The sequence below is a fragment of the Hemitrygon akajei genome, unplaced genomic scaffold (assembly GCF_048418815.1).
Source record: "Hemitrygon akajei unplaced genomic scaffold, sHemAka1.3 Scf000058, whole genome shotgun sequence".
NCBI lineage: Eukaryota > Metazoa > Chordata > Chondrichthyes > Myliobatiformes > Dasyatidae > Hemitrygon > Hemitrygon akajei.
This window is the reverse complement of record NW_027331944.1, coordinates 3,589,879-3,610,626: the sequence shown is the minus strand read 5'-3', so window position 1 is coordinate 3,610,626 and position 20,748 is coordinate 3,589,879. Positions and strand designations below refer to the sequence as shown.

Below are 20,748 nucleotides of genomic sequence, written 5' to 3'. Positions count from 1 at the left end.
AGCGAGGCCGCATCTCCTCTGGGTCTCTGTTCAGACCCAACACAGGCGTACAAAAATTTTCTGCATCCTCTCGTCTTGTAGGATTATCGTTTATCTTTGGAATCCTTATGTGGGACCTCTTATCCCAATCGCCCTACGATTATTAGGGATCTCATCCCCATCCTCATTCCTGCTGTCGGCTCTCTATTACCCTTTCCTCATCCTCCAGATGAAATGTCTTTTCCCCACCCCCCTTCCTGCGGGATCTTTCTTCCCCATCCCGATTCCTCCTGTGCGATCTCTGTTTCCCATCCCCCTTCCTCTTGTGGGATCTCTCTTCCCCATCCCCCTTCCTCCTGTTGGATCTCTCTTCCCCATCCCCCTTCCTCCTGTGGGAACTCTCTTCCCCATCCCCCATTCTCCTGTGGGATCTCTGTTCCCCATCCCCCTTCCTCTTGTGGGATATATCTTCCCCATCCCCTTTCGTCCTGTGGGATCTCTCTTCTCCACCCCTTTCCTCCGGTGGGAACCCTCTTCCCCATCCCCCTTCCTCCTGCGGAATCTTTCTTCCCCATCCCCCTTCCTCCTGTGCGATCTCTGTTTCCCATCCCCCTTCCTCTTGTGGGATCTCTCTTCCCCATCCCACTTCCTCCTGTTGGATCTCTCTTCCCCATCCCCCTTCCTCCTGTGGGAACACTCTTCCCCATCCCCCATCCACCTGTGGGATCTCTGTTCCCCATCCCCCATCCTCCTGTGGGATCTCTCTTCCCCATTCCCCTTCCTCATGTGGGATCTCTCGTCCACATCCCCCTTCCTCCTGTGGGATCTCTCTCCACCATCTCCCTTCCTCCTGTGTGATCTCTCTTCCCCGTCCACCTTCCTCCTGTGGGATCTCTCTGCTCCGTCCCCCTTGCTCCTGAGGGATCTCTCTTCCCCGTCCCCCTTCCTCTTCTGGGATACCTCTTCCCCGTCCGCATTCCTCCTGTGGGTTCTCCCTCCCCCGTCCCCCTACCTCCTGTGGGATCTCTCTCCCACATCCCCCTTCCTCCTGTGGGAACTCTCGCCCCTCATCCCCCTGCCACCTGCGGGATCTCTCATCCCCATCACCCTTCGTCCTGTGGGCTCACCCTTCCCCAACCCCCTCCCTCCTGTGGGAACTCTCTTCCCCATCCCACTTCCTCGTATGGGATCTCTCTCGCCCATCCCCTTCCTCCTGTGGGACCTCTCTGCTCCATCCCCCTTCCTCCTGTGGGATCTCTCTCCCCCATCCCCCTCTCTCTTGTGGGATCACTCTTCCCCATCCCCCTTCCTCTTCTGGGATCTCTCTCCCCTATCCCCCTTCCTCCTGTGGGATCTCCCCCGTCCCCGTTGCTCCTGTGGGATCTCTCTTTCCCATCCCCCATCCTCCTGTGGGATCTCTCTCCACCATCCACCATTCCTATTGTGGGATCTCTCTACCCCATACCCCTTCCTCTTGTTGGATCCCCGTTCCTCCTGTGGGATTTCTCTTCCCCATCCCCCTTCCTCCTCTGGGATCTCTCTCCCCCGTTCCCCTTCCTCCTGTGGGATCTCTTTCTCCCGTCCCCCTTCCTCGTGTGGGAGACTTCCTCCTGTGTGAACTCTCTCCCACATCCCCCTTCCTCCTGTGGGATTTCTCTCCCCCATCCCCTTCCTCGTGTGTGATCTTTCTCCCCCGTCCCCCTTCCTCCTGTGGGATCTCTCTTCCCCGTCCCCTTCTTCCTGTGGGATCTCTCTCCACCTTCCTCCTGTGGGATCTCTCTCCCCCTTCCTTCTGTAGGATCTCTCTCCCCCATCCCCTTCGTCCTGTTGGAACTCTCTCCCACATCCCCCTTCCTCCTCTGGGATCTCTCTCCCACATCCCCCTTCCTCCTGTGGGATCTCTCTCCCACATCCCCCTTTTTCCTGTGGGAACTCTCTCCCACATCCCCATTCCACCTGCGGGATCTCTCTCCCCCATCCCCCTTCTGTGGGATCTCTCTTCCACATCCCCGTTCCTCCTGTGCGATCTCTCTTTCACATCCCCCTTCCTCCTGTGGGATCACTCTCCTCCATCCCCCTTCCACCTGTGGGATCTCTCTTCCACATCCCCCTTCCTCCTGTGGGATCTCTCTTCCCCATCCCCCTTCCTCCTGTGGGATCTCTCTTCCACATCCCCCTTCCTCCTGTGGGATCTCTCTTTCACATCCCCCTTCCTCCTGTGGGATCTCTCTCCCACATCCCCCTTCCTCCTGTGGGATCTCTCTCCCACATCCCCCTTCTTCCTGTGGGAACTCTCTCCCACATCCCCCTTCCTCCTGGTGGAACTCTCTCCCACATCCCCATTCCACCTGCGGGATCTCTGTCCTCCATCCCCCTTCCTCCTGTGGGATCTCTCTTCCACATCCCCCTTCCTCCTGTGGGATCTCTCTTCCACTTCCCCCTTTCTCCTGTAGGTTCTCTCTCCCCCATCCCCTTCCACCAGTGGGATCTCTGTCCCCCATCCCCTTCCTCCTGTGTGATCTGTTTCCCCCATCCCCTTTCCTCCTGTGGGATCTCTCTCCGCCACCCTCCTTCCTCCTGTGGGATCTCTCTTCCCCATCCCACTTCCTACTGTGGGATCTCTCTTCCCCATCCCACTTCCTCCTGTGGGATCTCACTCTCCCATCCCCCTTCCTCCTGTGGGATCTCTCTCCCCCATCCCCCGTCCTCCTGTGTGATCTCTCTTCCCCATCCAACTTCCTTCTGTGGGATCTCTGTCCTCCATCCCCCTTACTCTTGTGGTATCTCTCTTTCCCATCCCCCTTCCTCTTGTGGGATCTCTGTCCCACATCCCCCTTCCTCCTGTGGGATCTCTCTCCCCCACCCCACTTCCTCTTGTGGGATCTCTCTTCCACATCCTCTTCCTCCATCTCCCATCGACATTTCCCGATTCTCAAATCTTCCTCACTGTTTGACTTTCTCCCCTTCACCCCTGCCCTTTCCGATTGTCTCACGTCAGGAACACTTTTCTATCCATCAGGGAATAAGAGAGAATATGTGGAGTTTACAGGGTCACACCGACAGACGAAATTACTGACATTCGGTGAATTCATTGGAGCTGGGCAGTGAGGGTCATTGACAGTGATGGGAGCTAAGATCAGTGAATTAATAAAGGGTTTAATGCTCCCTGAAATATCCGAGTGAGAGAAATGCCCCCAGACACACGTTTTTAATCACTATGTTCATCAATTTGTCTGTTTGTGTTTAGACTGAACAATAATAAACTGGGAAATTCAGGAGTGAAACTGGTGTCTGCGGCTCTGAGGAACCCAGAGTGTAAAATACAGACACTGTGGTAAGTACCAGACTGTGGGAGATTGTGTTTACAGTCACTGGGTGTCTGACACTGAACATTAATGTGATCAGTAATTGTGTTACTGATAAACACTGGGGATTTGTACCGTCTCCTGTCTCTCTGTGTCCTTCACCCTCACTCTCTCTCATCTCCAGGCTGAACAGTGTCGGTCTCACAGATTCCGGTGCCGAGGATCTCGCCTCCGCTCTCAGTACAAACCCATCACTGAAGGATCTGGACCTGAGTGAAAACTCTCTGACAGACCGATCTGTCCCCGCTCTCCGCCGCCTCATACAGACCCTCCTTAGTCTGAAGTGGATCCTGTGAGTGTTTGTGTTAATGTTCAATGTGATAAAATATCAGCGGATCCGCGGTTTTTCTGGTGATATTTGTCTGTGAGTGTTGTTGAAACATTAACCCCGGTCTTCTGCTACTGACACTGTTGTGTAATCTGTTTATTTCATCTTTATTCTCCCATCTGTTTCAGGCTGTGGGACAATCGGTTCAGTGAGACCGGGATGAAGGAACTGAGATCTCTGCAGGAACCCAGACCCGGACTGAGAGTGACCGTGTGAACATCCCCGCCCGCGGGGTGGGGACATTTGGCCGACTCCCCGCCCTCACCTTTAACTCCCACCCTCACCTTTATCGGCCGCGCGCCGGGCTGATTCCCAACGGTTTTAACGGAACCGGCTCGGTCCTCGCGTTGTGTGCGTCCCTCGCAGCGGTCCCGCCGTGACGTGTATCCGCCTGTTGTCCGGCGGGGCAGCTTCCGCCGGATGTGCGTGTTCGAGATTCCCCACGTGACTCCCCGGGGAATTAACCGGACAGGAAGAGCCCGGGGTCCGGGTCTTAGTCTGGGACACCGGTGTCCCGGAGTGGGGGGTATGATCCTGGGAGAGAATCCTTTTGCTCCCTTTGCTGAGGACGGTGCATTCGGCAGCCTGGCCGATATAATGATGTTAAATTGACAAATCCCTCGGCAGTGACCCTGGATCTGCAGCGATCCCGGACACGGCCCTGAAGTGTGATTTTATAATCATCGGTTCACCGATGCAGAGTGACGGTGAGAAACGGGACTGATTATTCAACCGGTCACTCCTTGTCGCCGGTCAGTTATATCGTTTTGATGTCTGACTTAAAAAATATAAATGAAGGTTTCTTATTGCTGTATTGACACTTATGGATAATAAAATTTGCTGTAAATTACCAAAAGATTTGTGATAAAGAAAGAATTATTTCTCATGTAACCATGTAACAATTACAGCACGGGAACAGGCCATCTTGGCCCTTCTAGTCCGTGCTGAACGCTTCCTCTCACCTAGTCCCACCGACCCGCACTCAGCCCATAACACTCCATTCCTTTCCTGTCCATATACCTGTCCAATTTTACTTTAAATTACAATATCGAACCTGCCTTAACCACTTCTACTGGAAGCTCATTCCACACAGCTACCACTCTCTGAGTAAAGAAATTCCCCCTCGAGTTACACTTAAAATTTTGCCCCCTAACTCCCAACTCATGTCCTCTTGTTTGAATCTCCCCTACTCTCAATGGAAAAAGCCTATCCACGTCAACTCCATCTATCCCCCTCGTAATTTTTAATGCCCCTACCAAGTCCCCCCTCAACCTTCTACGCTCCAAAGAATAAAGACCTAACTTGCTCAACCTTTCCCTGTAACTTAGGTGCTGAAACCCAGGTGACATTCTAGTAAATCTCCTCGGTACTCTCTCTATTTTGTTGACATCTTTCCTATAATTCGGTGACCAGAACTGTACACAACACTCCAAATTCGGCCTCACCAATGCCTTGTACAATTTTAACATTACATCCCAACTCCTATACTCAGTGCTCTGATTTATAAAGGCCAGCATACCAAAAGCTTTCTTCACCACCCTATCCACATGAGATTCCACTTTCAGGCAAGTATACACCATTATTCCTAGATCACTCTGTTCTACTGCATTCTTCAATACCCTACCACTTACACTGCATGTCCTATTTTGATTAGTCCTACGAAAATGTAGCTTCTCACACTTATCAGCATTAAACTCCATCTGTCATCGTTCAGCCCACTCTTATAACTGGCCTAAATCTCTCTGCAAGCTTTGAAAACCTACATCATTATCCACAACGCCACCTACCTTAGTATCATCTGCATAAGGATTTCTATGAGATTTGGTACTATTAGTAAACCCTAATGAAATGTTTTCAAAACAAAAAGTAAAATCCATATTAATGTATTGATCTATAAATTAACAAACATCAACCCAAAATGTTTTAGCACATTCACAGTCCCAAAACAGACGAAATAAAATACAACCAGAAGTCAATAGACAATAGGTGCAGGAGTCGGCCATTCGGCCCTTCGAGCCAGCACCGCCATTAACTGTGATCATGGCTGACCATCCACAATCAGTACCACGTTCCTGCCCTCTCCCCATATCCCTGGGCTCCGCTATCTCTATCGACCTCTCTCTTGAAAGCATCCAGAGACTCGGCCTCCATTGCCTTCTGAGGCAGAGCATTCCACAGATCCACAACTCTCTGGTTGAAAAAGTTTTTCCTCAACTCCGTTCTAAATGGCCTAACCCTTATTCTTAAACTGTGGCCTCTGGTTCTGGAATCCCCCAACATCGGGAACGTGTTTCCTGCCTCTAGCGTGTCCAATCCATTAATAATCATTTATGTTTCAATCAGATCCCCTCTCATCCTTCTAAATTCCAGTGTATACAAGCCCAGTCGCTCCAATCTTTCAACGTATGACAGTCCCGCCATTCCGGGAATTAACCTTGTGAACCTACGCTGCACTCCCTCGATAGCAAGAATGTCCTTCCTCAAATTTGGAGACCAAAACTGCACACAATACTCCAGGTGGGGTCTCACCAGGGCCCTGTACAACTGCAGAAGGACCTCTTTACTCCTGTACTCAACTCCCCTTGTTATGAAGGCCAACATGCCATTAGCTTTCTTCACTGCCTGCTGTACCTGCATCCTTACTTTCAGTGACTGATGAACAAGGACACCTAGATCTCGTTGTACTTCCCCATTTCCTAACTTGACACCATTCAGGTAGTATTCTGCCTTCCTGTTCTTGCCACCAAAGTGGATAACCTCACATTTATCCACATTAAACTGCATCTGCCATGCATCTGCCCACTCACCCAACCTGTCCAAGTCACCCTGCATTCTCCTAACATCCTCCTGACATTTCACACTGCCATCCAGCTTTGTGTCATCTGCAAATTTGCTAATGTTACTTTTAACCCCTTCATCTAAATCATTAATGTATATCGTGAATAGCTGCGGTCCCAGCACCGAGCCTTGCGGTAACCCCACTAGTCATTTCAAAGGGAATAGAATATAAAAGCGGACAGATAATGCTGAGCCTTTATAAGACACTAGTCAGCCGCACTTGGTGTATTGTCAACAGTTCTGGGCCCTGCGTCTCAGAAAGGATGTGTTGTCGGTGGAGCGAGTCCAGAGGAGGTTTGCGAGGATGATTCCGGGAATAAAGGGGTTAACATATGAGGAGCGTTTGGCAGCTTTGGGCCTGTACTCACTGGAATTTAGAAGAATGCGGGGGGCGGGGATCTCATTGAAACTACCGAACATTGAAAGGACTGGATAAGGTGAGCATTGGAGAGGATGTTCCCTATGGTGGGGGGTATCCAGATCTAGATCTCGTTCTACTTCCCCTTTTCAGCAAGAACGACGAGTCAGCTTATAGAGAGGAGGTGCAGCGGCTAACGGACTGGTGCAGAGCCAACAACCTGTCTCTGAATGTGAACAAAACAAAGGAGATGGTTGTTGACTTCAGGAGGGCACGGAGCGACCACTCCCCGCTTTAAGGTAAGGAGAGGGAAGTTCAAGGGGGATATTAGAGGAAGGTTTTTCACTCAGAGAGTGGTTGGTGCGTGGAATGCACTGCCTGAGTCACTGGTGGAGGCAGATACACTAGTGAAGTTTAAGAGACTACTAGACGGGTATATGGAGGAATGTAAGGTGGGGGGTTGTATGGGAGGCAGGGTTTGAGGGTCGGCACAACATTGTGGGCCGAAGGGCCTGTAATGTGCTGTAGTGTTCTATGGGTTTCTGGAGCAGCCCTTGTAGAGCTATTCCGGATTGGGATTTGCTCAACGAACCGGAATTGATCAGAGGGCTCAGTAGTTAGAGGGGCTGGTGTCGCTCTGCTGGTTAAGAATGGCATTATATCAATAGAAAAATGTGACATCGGATCGGAAGATGCTGAATCCTTGTGGGTTGAGTTAGGAAACTGAAAGGGTCAAAGGACGTTGATGGCATTTACACACAGGCCTCCCAACAGTAGCTGGGATGTGGGCCGAAGATTACAATGGGAACGGACCCTGGTCAGACCCCACTTGGTGTACTGTGCTCAGTTCTGGTCGCCTCACTACAGGAAGGAAGTGGGAGCCATAGGAAGGGTGCAGAGGAGATTTACAAGGATGTTGTCTGGATTGGGGAGCATGCCTTGTGAGAATAGGTTGAGTGAACTCGGCCTTTTCTCCTCGCAGCGACGGAGGATGAGAGGTGACCTGACAGAGGTGTGAGAGGCATCGATCGTGTGAATATTCAGAGGCTTTTCCCCAGGGCTTAAATGGCTGCCACAAGAGGACACAGGTTTAAGGTGCTGGAGAGAAGGTACAGAGGAGATATCAGGGGTAAGTCTTTTACTCAGAGAGTGGTGAGTGTGTGGAATGGGCTGCCGGCAACGGTGGTGGTGACGGATACGATAGGGCCTTTTAAGAGACTTTTGGATAGATACATGGAGCTTAGTAAAATAGAAGGCTATAGGTAAGCCTAGTAATTTCTAGGGTAGGGACGTGTTCAGCAGAACCTTGTGGGCCGAAGGGCCTGTATTGTGCTGCAGGTTTTCTATGTTTCTATGAAATAGAAAAGCTGTTTAAAAGGGCAATGTTATGATAGTCCTGGGAGATTTTAACATGCAGGTCGATTGGGAAAATCAGGTTGGTAATGGATCTCAAGGGAGAGAGTTTGTTGAGTGCCTAAGAGATGGCGTTTTACAGTAATTTGTCATTGAGCCTAGACACTAGATTGGGTGTCGTGTAATGAACCGGGGGTGATTGGTCAGCTTGAGGTAAAAGAACCCTTTGGAGCCAGTGACCCCTGGGGAGCCTTGTCCACGTGACCTTTGATGCTGTGTCCAATCAAAAGCCCATCAGCCTCTGTCTTAGATACACCCAACGGCCCGGACTCCACTGGTCCAGCGGTAAATACATTCCACACGATCACCACCCTCCGGCCAAAGAAATCTCTCCGCATCTCTGTTGTAAACGGACGCCCCTCTATTCTGAGTCTGTGTCCTGCTGTCCGAGAATCCCCCACCATGGGGAGCATACTCTTCACATCGACTCTGTCTCGGCCTCACAGCAACATTACTCCTCTGTTAAACCCTTCATTCCCAGAATCATCCTTGCGGACCTCCTGTGAAATCCTTCTGAAGCCGGCACGTCTTTTCGTAGACGAGGGGCCCAAAACTGTTCACGGTGCTCGAGGCGGGGCCTCGCCGGTGCCTTATAAAGCCTCAGCATCACATCCCTGCTCCAAGAGTCTGGAGCTCTTCAGATGAACACTGACATGGCGTTTGTCATCCTCACCACTGCCTGCAAGGTGAACTTTCTGCGCACGGACTCCCGCCTCCCTTTGCATGTCAGATTCTCCGATTTTCGCCCCAGTTAGAAAACAGTCTGCACAGTTACTCCAACTATCAAAGTGCGTGACCCCGCGCATTTTCCAACATTGTGTTTCACTTGCCACTCTCTCGCCCGTTCTCCTCATCTAAGTACTTCTGCATCCTACCTGTTTCCTCAACACTACCTGCCCCTCCACCGACCTTCGTATCGCCTGCAAACTTGGCAACAAAGCCGTCCATTCCATCGTCTAAATCACTTATATACAGCACAAAAAGAAGAGGCCCCAACATCGACCCCTGCAGAACACCACTGGTTACCGGCGGCCAACCAGAAAAGGATCCTTTCATTCCCACTCGCTGCCTCCTACCAATCAGCCGATTCCCTAACCATGTTAGTAACTTCCCTGTAATGCCACGGGCTCTTAACTTGGTGAGCGGCCTCATTGTGCGGCACCTTGTCAAAGGCCTTCTGAAAGTCCAAATATACAACATCCACTGCATCCCCTTTATCTGTCCTACCTGTAATCTCCACAAGGCATTCCGACAGACTCGTCAGACAAGATTTTCCCTGAAGGAAACCCTGCTGACTTTGTCCTATCTTGTCCTGTGTCACCAAGTACTCCATCACCTCATCTTTAACAATTGACTCCAACGTCTTCCCAACCGCTGGGGTCAGGCGAACTGGTCTGTAATTTCCTTTCTGCTGCCTTCCTCCTTTCTGACAGAGCGGAGTGACGTTTGCAATGTTCCAGCCCTCCGGCACCATGCCAGAGTCCGATGAGTTTTGAAAGATCATTTCTAATGCCACCACAATCTCTACCGCTAATTGTGTGCAGTTCTGGTCCCCTAATCTGAGGAAAGACATTCTTGCCATAGAGGGAGTACAAGAAGGTTCACCAGATTGATTCCTGGGATGGCAGGACTTTCATATGAAGAAAGATTGGATCGACTGGGCTTATACTCACTGGAATTTAGAAGATTGAGGGGGGATCTTACTGAAACGTATAAAATTCTGAAGGGATCAGACAGGCTAGATGCAGGAAGATTGTTTCCGATGTTGGGGAAGTCCAGAACGAGGGGTCACAGTTTAAGGATAAAGGGGAAGCCTTTTAGGACCGAGATGAGGAGAAACTTCTTCACACAGAGAGTGGTGAATCTGTGGAATTCTCTGCCACAGGAAACAGTTGAGGCCGGTTCATTGGCTATATTTAAGAGGGAGTTAGATACGGCCCTTGTGGCTAAAGGGATCGGGGGTATGGAGAGAAAGCAGGTACAGGGTTCTGAGTTGGATGATCAGCCATGATCATACTGAATTGCGGTGCAGGCTCGAGGGGCCGAATGGCCTACTCCTGCACCTATTTTCTATGTTTCTATACCTCTTTCAGAACCCCAGGGTGCAGTTCCTCTGGTCCGGGTGACTTATGTACCTTTAGGTCTTTCAGTAATTCGAGCAACTTCTCCCTTGTAACAGTAACTACACCCACTTCTCTTCCTTCACTCAGTACAACATCAGGCACACTGTTAGTGTCTTCCACAGTGAAGACCAATGCAAAATACTCATTCAGTTCCTCTGCCATCTCGTTGGCCCCCAATGTTATTTATTCGGCCACTGTCATCTCTCTTTTGACTTTTACATACTTGAACAATCTTTTACTCTCAAATTTGACTATTGTTTGCCAGCTTGCTTCCATATTTCACCTTTTCCCTTCTAATGATTCTTTCAGTTGCTCTCTGTCGGGTTTTGAAAGCTTCCCAATTCTCTGTCTTCTCGCTATTTTTTGCTTTGTCGAATGCCCGCTCTCTTTTTGCTTTAACATTAGCTTTGACATCCCTCGTCAGGCACGGTTGTACTATTTTGCCATTTGAGCATTTACTTTCTTTGTTTTTGGAATACATCTATCTGGCACCTTCCTCATTTTCCCCCAGAGACTCACCCCGTTGCTGCTCTGCTGTCATCCCTGCCAGCATCTCATATAACATATAACAATTACAGCACGGAAACTGGCCATCTCGGCCCTTCTAGTCCGTGCCGAACACTTACTCTCACCTGGTCCCACCGACCCGCACTCAGCCCATAACCCTCCATTCCTTTCCTGTCCATATACCTATCCAATTTTACTTTAAATGACAATACCCAACCTGCCTCTACCACTTCTACTGGAAGCACGTTCCACACAGCTACCACTCTCTGAGTAAAGAAGTTCCCCCTCGTGTTACCCCTAAACTTTCGCCGCTAACTCTCAACTCAAGTCCTCTTGTTTGTATCTCCCCTACTCTCAATGGAAAAAGCCTATCCACGTCAACTCAATCTATCCCCCTCATAATCTTAAATACCTCTATCAAGTCCCCCCTCAACCTTCTACGCTCCAAAGAATAAAGACCTAACTTGTTCAACCTTTCTCTGTAACGTAGGTGCTGAAACCCAGGTAACATTCTGGTAAATCTCCTCTGTACTCTCTCTACTTTGTTGACATCTTTCCTATAATTCAGTGACCAGAGTACCTTAAAACTCTGCCTCCTCGTGCTAGCCACTTCAGCCCTGGTGAAAAAGCCTCTGACTATCCGCACGATCGATGCCTCTCATCGTCTTATACGCCTCTGTCTGGTCACCTCTCATCCTCCGTCGCTCCAAGGAGAAAAGGCCGAGTTCACTCAACCCATTCTCATAAGGCATGCTCCTCAATCCAGGCAGCATCCTCGTAAATCTCCTCTGCACCCTTTCTATGGCTTCCACATCCTTCCTGTAGTGAGGCGACCAGAACTGAGACCAGTACTCCAAGTGGGGTCTGACCAGGGTCCTTTATAGCTGCAACATTACCTCTCGGCTCTTAAACACAATCCCATGATTGATGAAGGCCAATACACTGTACACCTTCTTAACCACAGAGTCAACCTGCGCAGCAGCTTTGAGTGTCCTATGGACTCGGACCCTCTGATCCTGGACACTTACTTTCTCAATAAGCCTTTCATGGGGTACCTTATCAAATGCCTTGCTGAAATCCATATACACTACATCTGCTGCTCTTCCTTCATTAATGTGTTTAGTCACGTCCTCAAAAAATTTAATCAGGCTCGTAAAGCTCGACCTGCCTTTCGCAAAGCCATGCTGACTGTTCCTAATCATATTATGCCTCTCCAAATGTTCATAATTCCTGCCTGTCAGGATCTTCTCCATCAACTTACTAAACACTGAAGTAAGCCTGACTGGTCTATAATTTCCTGGCCATCTCTACTCCCTAATGACTTACTGTGTAGATGTACAAAAACAAATACAAATTCAATTTTTCTACTCCAAAAGAAAGTTATACAAAATTGTAAATAAGACAAGTTATTATGAGCCAACCAATCCACTATTTATTCAATTAAACACTTCAAATTTCAGAGATTTTGTAGTTTAAAAAATAAACTCCCCCAAGAGCTGTTCCCCAACTTCGACAGAGGCACAATACATCATCTGCAGCTTGATGTGAAAAAGACTCAGGAGCTGGTAGTGGACCTGAGGAGGGCTAAGGCACCGGTGACCCCTGTTTCCATCCAAGGGGTCAGTGTGGACATGGTGGAGGATTACAAATACCTGGGGATACGAATGGACAATAAACTGGAATGGTCAAAGAGCACTGAGCCTGTGTACAAGAAGGGTCGGAGCCGTCTCTACTTCCTGAGGAGACTGAGGTCCTTTAACATCTGCCGGACGATGCTGAGGATGTTCTACATGTCTGTGGTGGCCAGTGCTATCATGTTTGCTGTTGTGTGCTGGGGCAGCAGGCTGAGGGTAGCAGACAACAACAGAATCAACAAACTCATTCGTAAGGCCAGTGATGTTGTGGGGGTGGAACTGGACTCTCTGACGGTGGTGTCTGAAAAGAGGATGCTGTCCAAGTTGCATGCCATCTTGGACAATGACTCCCATCCACTCCATAACGTACTGGTTAGGCACAGGAGTACATTCAGCCAGAGACTCATTCCACCGAGATGTAACACTGAGTGTCATAGGAAGTCATTCCTGCCTGTGGCCATCAAACTTTACAACTCCTCCCTCGGAGTGTCAGACACCCTGAGCCAATAGGCTGGTCCTGGTCTTGCTTCCACTGGGCACGATTAACTTATTATTTTATTATTTATGGTTTTATATTGCTATATTTCTACACTATTCTTGGTTGGTGCGGTTGTAACGAAACCCAATTCCCCTCGGGATCAATACAGTCTGTCTGTCTGAAACCATCCTGACCAACAGCGCCACCGTGTGATCTGCCGGCTGCACCGCCGCTGAGCGACAGGACCTGCATCGCGTGGTGAGGGCGGCCCAGCGAATCGACGGGATGGAGCTCCCGGGACTGGACGCCATCTATTCCGGCAGACTCGGTGACCCGCTGCCGTCCAGCCAAAGGTTCGGGACACTAAAAACCGGAGCAAGTAGACTGACAGCTTCGAGCCCGGAGCTGTGGCCTCCGTCACACCACTCCTACAGAACAGTGACGGAAACTGTGAGCACACACATGAACTCAAATACTTGCACTAGCGGCACTTTGTGCATCACTCTGATATTCTGGTGCTGCTGCAACTTATTTTCTGCTACTTATCTATTTAATACTGTTTTTCTATCACTGTCTTGCTTTTATCTGCCGTTTTATTTAACTGCCCGAGGAAGCTAAACAGAGTTTCACTGTACCAATGTATAATGGCAATAAGGATCAATCGACTCAATACAAATTATGTATAAAGTAAGAATGGATGGTGACCACAAAGTATCCAAAGGTTGTTTAAAATGAGAGAGAGAGAGAGAGAGTCAACATGATCTGAGAGGAACGTGTATGTTTCAGAAACAAAGGCAAAGTACAAATGTAAAAAAATCATTGTATTTCAGTCAGAGGGGTGAATCTATGGAACAGTTGTGAGAACATTTAAAAAATTAATTTAAAAAATTGGATAGGTATATGGACAGGAAGGGAATGGAGGATTATGGGCTGAGTGCGGGTCGGTGGGACTAGGTGAGAGTAAGCGTTCGGCACGGACTAGAAGGGCCGAGATGGCCTGTTTCCGGGCTGTAATTGTTATATGGTTATAGGGTTGAGAGAGAGGAGCTGGACAAAGTAGATTGGAAGGAGCTGCTGGCAGGGATGTCAGCAGAGCAGCAATGGCGTGTGTTTCTGAGAAAAATGAGGAAGGTGCAGGAGACGGGTATTCCAAAAATGAAGAAATACTCAAATGGCAAAATAGCGCAACCGTGGCTGACGAGGGAAGTCAAAGACATTGTAAAACAAAAGAAAGGACATTCAACAAAGCAAAAATTAGTGGGAAGTTTTTAAAAACCTGCACAGAGCAATTAAAAAAATCATTAGAAGGGAAAAAGATGAAATATGGAAGCAAGCTCACGAACAGCATCAAAGAGGATAGTAAAAGATTTTTTCAAGTACGTTAAAAATAAAAGAGAAATGAGGATGGTTAGAGGACCACGAAAATGAGGCAGGGGAACGGCTGTAAGAATTTAAAAACATGCACTACACTTAACAAGTTTGAAAAGATATTCAAAAATCATTTAATGAAGAAATATAAAATGCATGATTTAAAATGAATGGGAGTAATGTAAATAAATGATACCTGGAATTGGATTTTGTGTTAAAAGATTATGAATTTTTTCGGTTTTTGATGTGATGATTGACGCCAAATCTGTTCCTGTTCAAGTAATAAGCTGCAGCTTCACCCTACACCCTATCGGTCTGTTTTAAAGAATATCTGTGCTTTTTGTTGTAATTTTGTCCTGTGAAATCATCGTTATAAATGATGCTTTTTGTTATGTTCTGTACTGACCGAAATAAATTAATTTCATTCAATCATTTAATTAATTCATTCATTCATTCATCCCTTCCTTGAATAATGGAACAACATCTACAACCCTCCAATCCTCCGGAACCTCTCCCGTCCCCATTGATGATGCAAAGATCATCGCCAGAGGCTCAGCAATCTCCTCCCTCGCCTCCCACAGTAGCCTGGGGTACATCCCATCCAGTCCTGGTGACTTATCCAACTTGATGCTTTCCAAAAGCTCCAGCACATCCTCTTTCTTAATATCTACATGTTCAAGCATTTCAGTCCCACTGCAAGTCATCCCTACAATCGCCGAGATCCAATGAGAGCAAAGGATTCATTGACTATCTCCGGGATCTCCTCCGGTCCCATACGCACTTTCCCACTGTCACACTTGATTGGTCCTATTCTCTCACGCCTTATCCTCCTGCTCTTCACATACTTGTAGAATACCTTGGGGTTTTCCTTAATCCTGCCCACTAAGGGCTTCTCATGGCCCCTGCTGGCTCTCCTAATATCTTCCTCTTTCTGTTTGACGGCGGTTGGCACCCGGCTTAATGGTGCAATACCGCCACCTCCTGTTCCGGAGTGAGGATCAGACTATAGACTTACATTCTAAATCCATTCACCCATTCTCTCTCTCTCTCTCTCTCTCTCTCTCTCTCTCTCTCTCTCTCTCTCTCTCTCTCTCTCTCTCTCTCTCTCTCTCTCTCTCTCACACACACACACACACACACACACACACACACACACACACACACACACACACACACACACACACACACACACACACACACACACACACACCACCAATCTACACTTTACCTTTTCTCCTAATTTCATTCTTAAGCTCCTTCCTGCGAGCCCTGTTATATTCTGGATCTCTATCATTACCTAGATTATTTTCGAACCTTTTGTAAGCTTTTCTTTTTTCTTGACTAGATTCACAACAGCGTTTCTACACCACCGTTCCTGTATCCTACCATCCTTTCCCTGTCTCATTGCAACATATCCATGCAGAACCCCTGAGGCTCCTGTACCTCCTTCCTGATGGTTGAGGGGTAATAACTGTCCCTGAACCTGGTGGTGTGGGTCCTGAGGCTCCTGTACCTCCTTCCTGATGGTTGAGCGATAATAACTGTCCCTAAACCTGGTGGTGTGGGAGAGAGAGAGAGAGGGGAGAGAGAGACAGAGAGACAGAGTCTGTGTACTCCGGTCCTAGACTCCCCCACCAGAGGAAACATCCTCGCCTCATCCTCTCTATCTGTGTCCTCTGCTCCTAGACTCCCCCACTATAGGAAACATCCTCTCCACATCCATTGTATCTGTGTCCTCTGGTCTTAGACTCCCCCACTATAGGAAACATCCTCTCCACATCCACTCTATCTGTGTCCTCTGGTCCTTGACTCCCCCACTATAGAAACATACTCTCCACATCCACTCTATCTGTGTCCGCTGGTCCTAGACTCCTCCACTATAGGAAACTCTCTATATGTCCACTCTATATGTGTCCCATAGCCCTCTATTTTATTCAGCTCCATGTATCCATCCAGGAGTCTCTTAAAAGACCCTATAGTTTCCGCCTCCACCACCGTTACCAGCAGCCCATTCCACGCACTCACCAATCTCTGTGTAAAAAACTTACCGCTGACATTTTCTCTGTACCTACTTCCAATCACATTAAAACTGTGTCCTCTTGTGGCAACCATTTCAGCTCCTGGTGGAAAAGCCACTGACTATCCACATGATCAATTCCTCTCATCATCTTGTACACCTCTATCAGGTCACCTCTCATCCTCCGTCGCTCCAAGGAGAAAAGGCCGATTTCACTCAACCTATTCTCAAAAGGCATCCACCCCAATCCAGGCAACATCCTTGTAAATCTCCCCTGCATCCTTTCTATGGTTTCCACATCCTTCCTGTAGTGAGGCGACCAGAACTGAGCACAGTACTCCAAGTGGGGTCTGACCAGGGTCCTCTATAGCTGCAACATTACCTCTCGGCTCTTGAACTCAATCCCACGAAAGAAAGAAAGGAAACATCAGTCAATGAAAGCAAGCATGCAGGTACAGCAGGCAGTGAAGAAAGCTAATGGCATGCTGGCCTTTATAACAAGAGGAATTGAGTATAGGAGTAAAGAGGTCCTTCTGCAGCTGTACACGGCCCTGGTGAGACCCCAACTGGAGTATTGTGTTCAGTTTCGGTCTCCAAATTTGAGGAAGGACATTCTTGCTATTGAGGGAATGCAGCGTAGGTTCACAAGGTTAATTCCCGGAATGACGGGACTGTCATATGTTGAAAGATTGGAGCGACTGGGCTTATATACACTGGAATTTAGAAGGATGAGAAGGGATCTGATTGAAACATATAAGATTATTAAGGAATTGGACACGCTGGGGGCTGGAAGCATGCTCCCGCTGATGGGTGAGTCCAGAACTAGAGGCCACAGTTTAAGAATAAGGGGTAAGGTCATTTAGAACAGAGATACGGAAAATCTTTTTCACCCAGAGAGTGGTGGGTATGTGGAATGCTCTGCCCCAGAAGGCAGTGGAGGCCAAGTCTCTGGATGCATTCAAGAGAGAGTTAGATAGAGCTCTTATAGATAGCGTGGACAAGGGATATGGGGAGAGGGCAGGAACGGGGTACTGATTGTGTATGATCAACCATGATCACAGTGAATGGCGGTGCTGGCTGGAAGGGCCGAATGGCCTACTCCTGCACCTACTGTCTATTGTCTATTGAAACAAACCGGTGAATCACACTCTAGGCACATCCTCTTGTTGAGGAAGTGTCTCCGAGCCAAAGCCTCAACTCCCCACTCACACAGTGGCCCATTCACACGGTGACCGCTCCCACAATCGCCGCCGGCTTCCAAGCTTCCGATTGGCCCTTGCCGATGACCCCCCCGCGGTCTGCCTCGCACGGGGAGTCCAGCCGGGCCCCGCTTGCTTCAGCGCTTTCCACTCGCTGCCCCGCAAACCAGCGCCTCGCGTCAATCTGTGATGACAGATGCTCGGCATTTTTGCGGAGTTCGAGTGGGAGGGCGAGGTGCTGAAGAGTACGGGGGTGACCCTGAGGGTCAGCGTGTGTTTGCCGGTGATCCAATCACAAAACGGGAGGAAGCCTACAGACGCTCGGAAACCAGCCAACACACACAGAATGATGGAGGAACTCCTGAAAGTTGCCTTACAGGTAGATAGAGTAGTTAAGAAAGCTTATGGCATGTTAGCTTTCAAAAGTCGAGGGATAGATTTTAAGAGTCGCGATGTAATGATGCAGCTCTATAAAACTCCAGTTATGCCACACTCGGAGTACTGTGTCCAGTTCTGGTCGCCTCAGTATAGGAAGGATGTGGAAGCATTGGAAAGGGTACAGAGATTTACCAGGATGCTGCCTGGTTTAGAGAGTATGGATTATGATCAGAGATTAAGGGAGCTAGGGCTTTACTCTTTGGAGAGAAGGAGGATGAGAGGAGACATGATTGAGGTGTACAAGATATTAAGAGGAATAGACAGAGTGGACAGCCAGTGTCTCTTCCCCAGGGCACCACAGCTCAGTACAAGAAGACATGGCTTTAAGGTAAGGGGAGGGAAGTTCAAGGGAGATATTAGAGGAAGTTTTTCACTCAGAGAGTGGTTGGTGCGTGGAATGCACTGCCTGAGTCAGTGGTGGAGGCAGATACACTAGTGAAGTTTGAGAGACTACTAGACAGGTATATGGAGGAATTTAAGGTGGGAGGGGGTGTAAATGGGAGGCAGGGTCTGAGGATCAGCACAAAATTGTGGGCCAAAGGGCCTGTAATGTGCTCTACTATTCCATGTTCAGTGTAACTCAGCACGTCAGACAGCATGTATGGGGGAAAAAACGTTCAGTCGACGTTTGGGACCATGACAGGGTTAATGTGTGACTATGTGGGTATTGGTAAAAATATCCTCCTTGTGTCCGTGTATCTGGTGATGAAATTTCAGTTCTACATCAACCCGCCGCTTCGGAATGCCCCAAGCATCCATCATGCTGTGTCAGGTGCGCCTGCCTTCCTTGGGATCTAAGCTTCTCAATAACTTACTCGCTCAGGGGTATTTTTTCTGGCAGATGTCATATTCCGCAGTTCCAGCTTCTTTTTAACCATCTCATTCCTTGCTGCCTCTTTGGTTTTTTTTTGTAATTCAATAATTTATTATTTATTTTTATTTTACAAAGCAGCACAGCATATCATAGAGCAGATACAGTACAACATATTTACACAGCCATCCCATGACAGGCAAACATATAAAACTAAGAAATAGAAAAAAAACTTCTAATTTAAGTTTAAATTAACATAAAACCGAAATTGACCCCAGGCGTCTTGCACTTTTCCCTCACTGTTAATTCTTCCCAACATGAGTTCATATGATGAAATCTTAACCATTTCCTCAGTCCATTCCCTCACAGTGGGATATCTTTTTTTTTAAAAAACCAGTTTTGCAATAAAATTATTGAGCTGTGACGAGACCCACCTTTAAAATCGTAAATTTGTCATTGTCCGCATTAGGTATCAGTGTCCTATCACCCAGGAGACAGACGGCTCTTTGTCATCTTATGAAACTGGCTTTATATTGTCGAGTCAGAGAACCCCGCAGCGCAGAAATATGACCTTCGGATCTTGTAGTCCGAGTCCATCTGTTCCGCAGCCTCGCCCAATCAATCCGCGCCAGAACCACAGCCCTCCGTGACGTGTCCATGACGCCATGCATCTCTTTCACAACTTCTGAAATGGAACCCACGTCCACTGTTTCTTTTTCAGCTCAGCATTCCACTACGAGGGGAGATAGAGTCGGCAGAAATTGTACGAGCCGGAATTCAGACCTGTCAGCGGATATCTTATTGACGCTTATAAAATTGTGAAAGGGATAGAGAGGATAGAGGCAGGAAATCTGTTTCCACTGTTGGGTGAAACTCGAACCACGGGTCTCTCATCCGCATGATTCGAGGGGTGTAGATTTAGGACGGATGTGAGGATGAAGGGCTTTTCCCAGAGAGTGGTGAATCTGTGGAATTCTCTGCCGAATGAGGCAGTGGGGGCTCCCTCAGTGAACATATTTAAGACAAATTTGAACGGAGATTTGCATCGAAGGGGAAGTAAGGGTTGTGGGGGAAAGGCAGGGAGGCGGAGTTGTGCCCATGGCCACATCAGCAATGAGTTCATTGAATTTCGGAGCGGGCTGAACGGGCCTGGTAGTCCTCTCCTGCTCCTGTTTCTTATGTTTTATTGTTCCGCACCCTCAGAGAGAAGTTCCACATAACATCACCAGAGGACAAAGAGGGCAACGTGTGCCTGGAGGCGGAGGAGGTTGGGGAGGTCTTAAATGAATACTTTGCTTCAGTATTCACAAGTGAAAAGCATCTTGATCAGGGTGAGGTCGAAGCAGAGCGGGTCTGTGTGCTGGACAATGTGGAGATTAGGGAAGAAGTGCTGGATCTTCTTAAAAACATTAAGAATGATAAATCCCCAGGGCCGGATATGATACACCCCAGGTTGTTGTGGGAATTGAGAGGAGAGATCGCAGGAGCATTAGCTATGATCTTTGAATCCTCTTTGGCTGCAGGGGAAGTGCCGGAGGACTGGAGAATGACTAATGTAGTTCCCTTGTTTAAAAAAGGTAATAGGGAGAAACCTGGGAACTATAGACGGGTGAGTCTTACGTCGGTGGTCTGCAAACTACTGGAAAGGATTCTTAAGGATAGGATCTACGAGCATTTGGAGAAGTACAGTCTACTCATGGATAGACAACATGGCTTTGTGAAGGGAAGTTCGTGCCTCACGAACCTGATTGAGTTATTTGAAGAGGTGACAAAAGAAATTGATGAGGGTAGGGCAGTGGATGTGGTCTACATGGACTTTAGCAAGGCATTTGACAAGGTCCCTCACGAGAGACTCATCCAGTAAGTCATGAGGCATGGGATAGGTGGAACCT

General features: G+C 48.3%; 2 protein-coding genes across 2 annotated transcripts in view; one reads left to right on the top strand and one right to left on the bottom strand.

Annotated features, from left to right (window-relative positions):
• Positions 1-4,502, top strand: part of LOC140721620 (NACHT, LRR and PYD domains-containing protein 3-like) — a 52,287-nt gene extending 47,785 nt beyond the window's left edge. Inside the window, exons 8-10 of the mRNA XM_073036431.1 lie at positions 3,227-3,313; positions 3,469-3,636; positions 3,801-4,502. Of these exons, the coding sequence (XP_072892532.1) occupies positions 3,227-3,313; positions 3,469-3,636; positions 3,801-3,888 (343 nt within the window). The 3' untranslated portion in view covers positions 3,889-4,502. The remainder of the gene's footprint in view (positions 1-3,226; positions 3,314-3,468; positions 3,637-3,800) is intronic.
• The window catches only part of LOC140721622 (NACHT, LRR and PYD domains-containing protein 3-like), a 1,017,925-nt gene that overhangs the window by 875,175 nt on the left and 122,002 nt on the right, over positions 1-20,748 (bottom strand). The gene's annotated exons all lie outside the window — the stretch shown is intronic.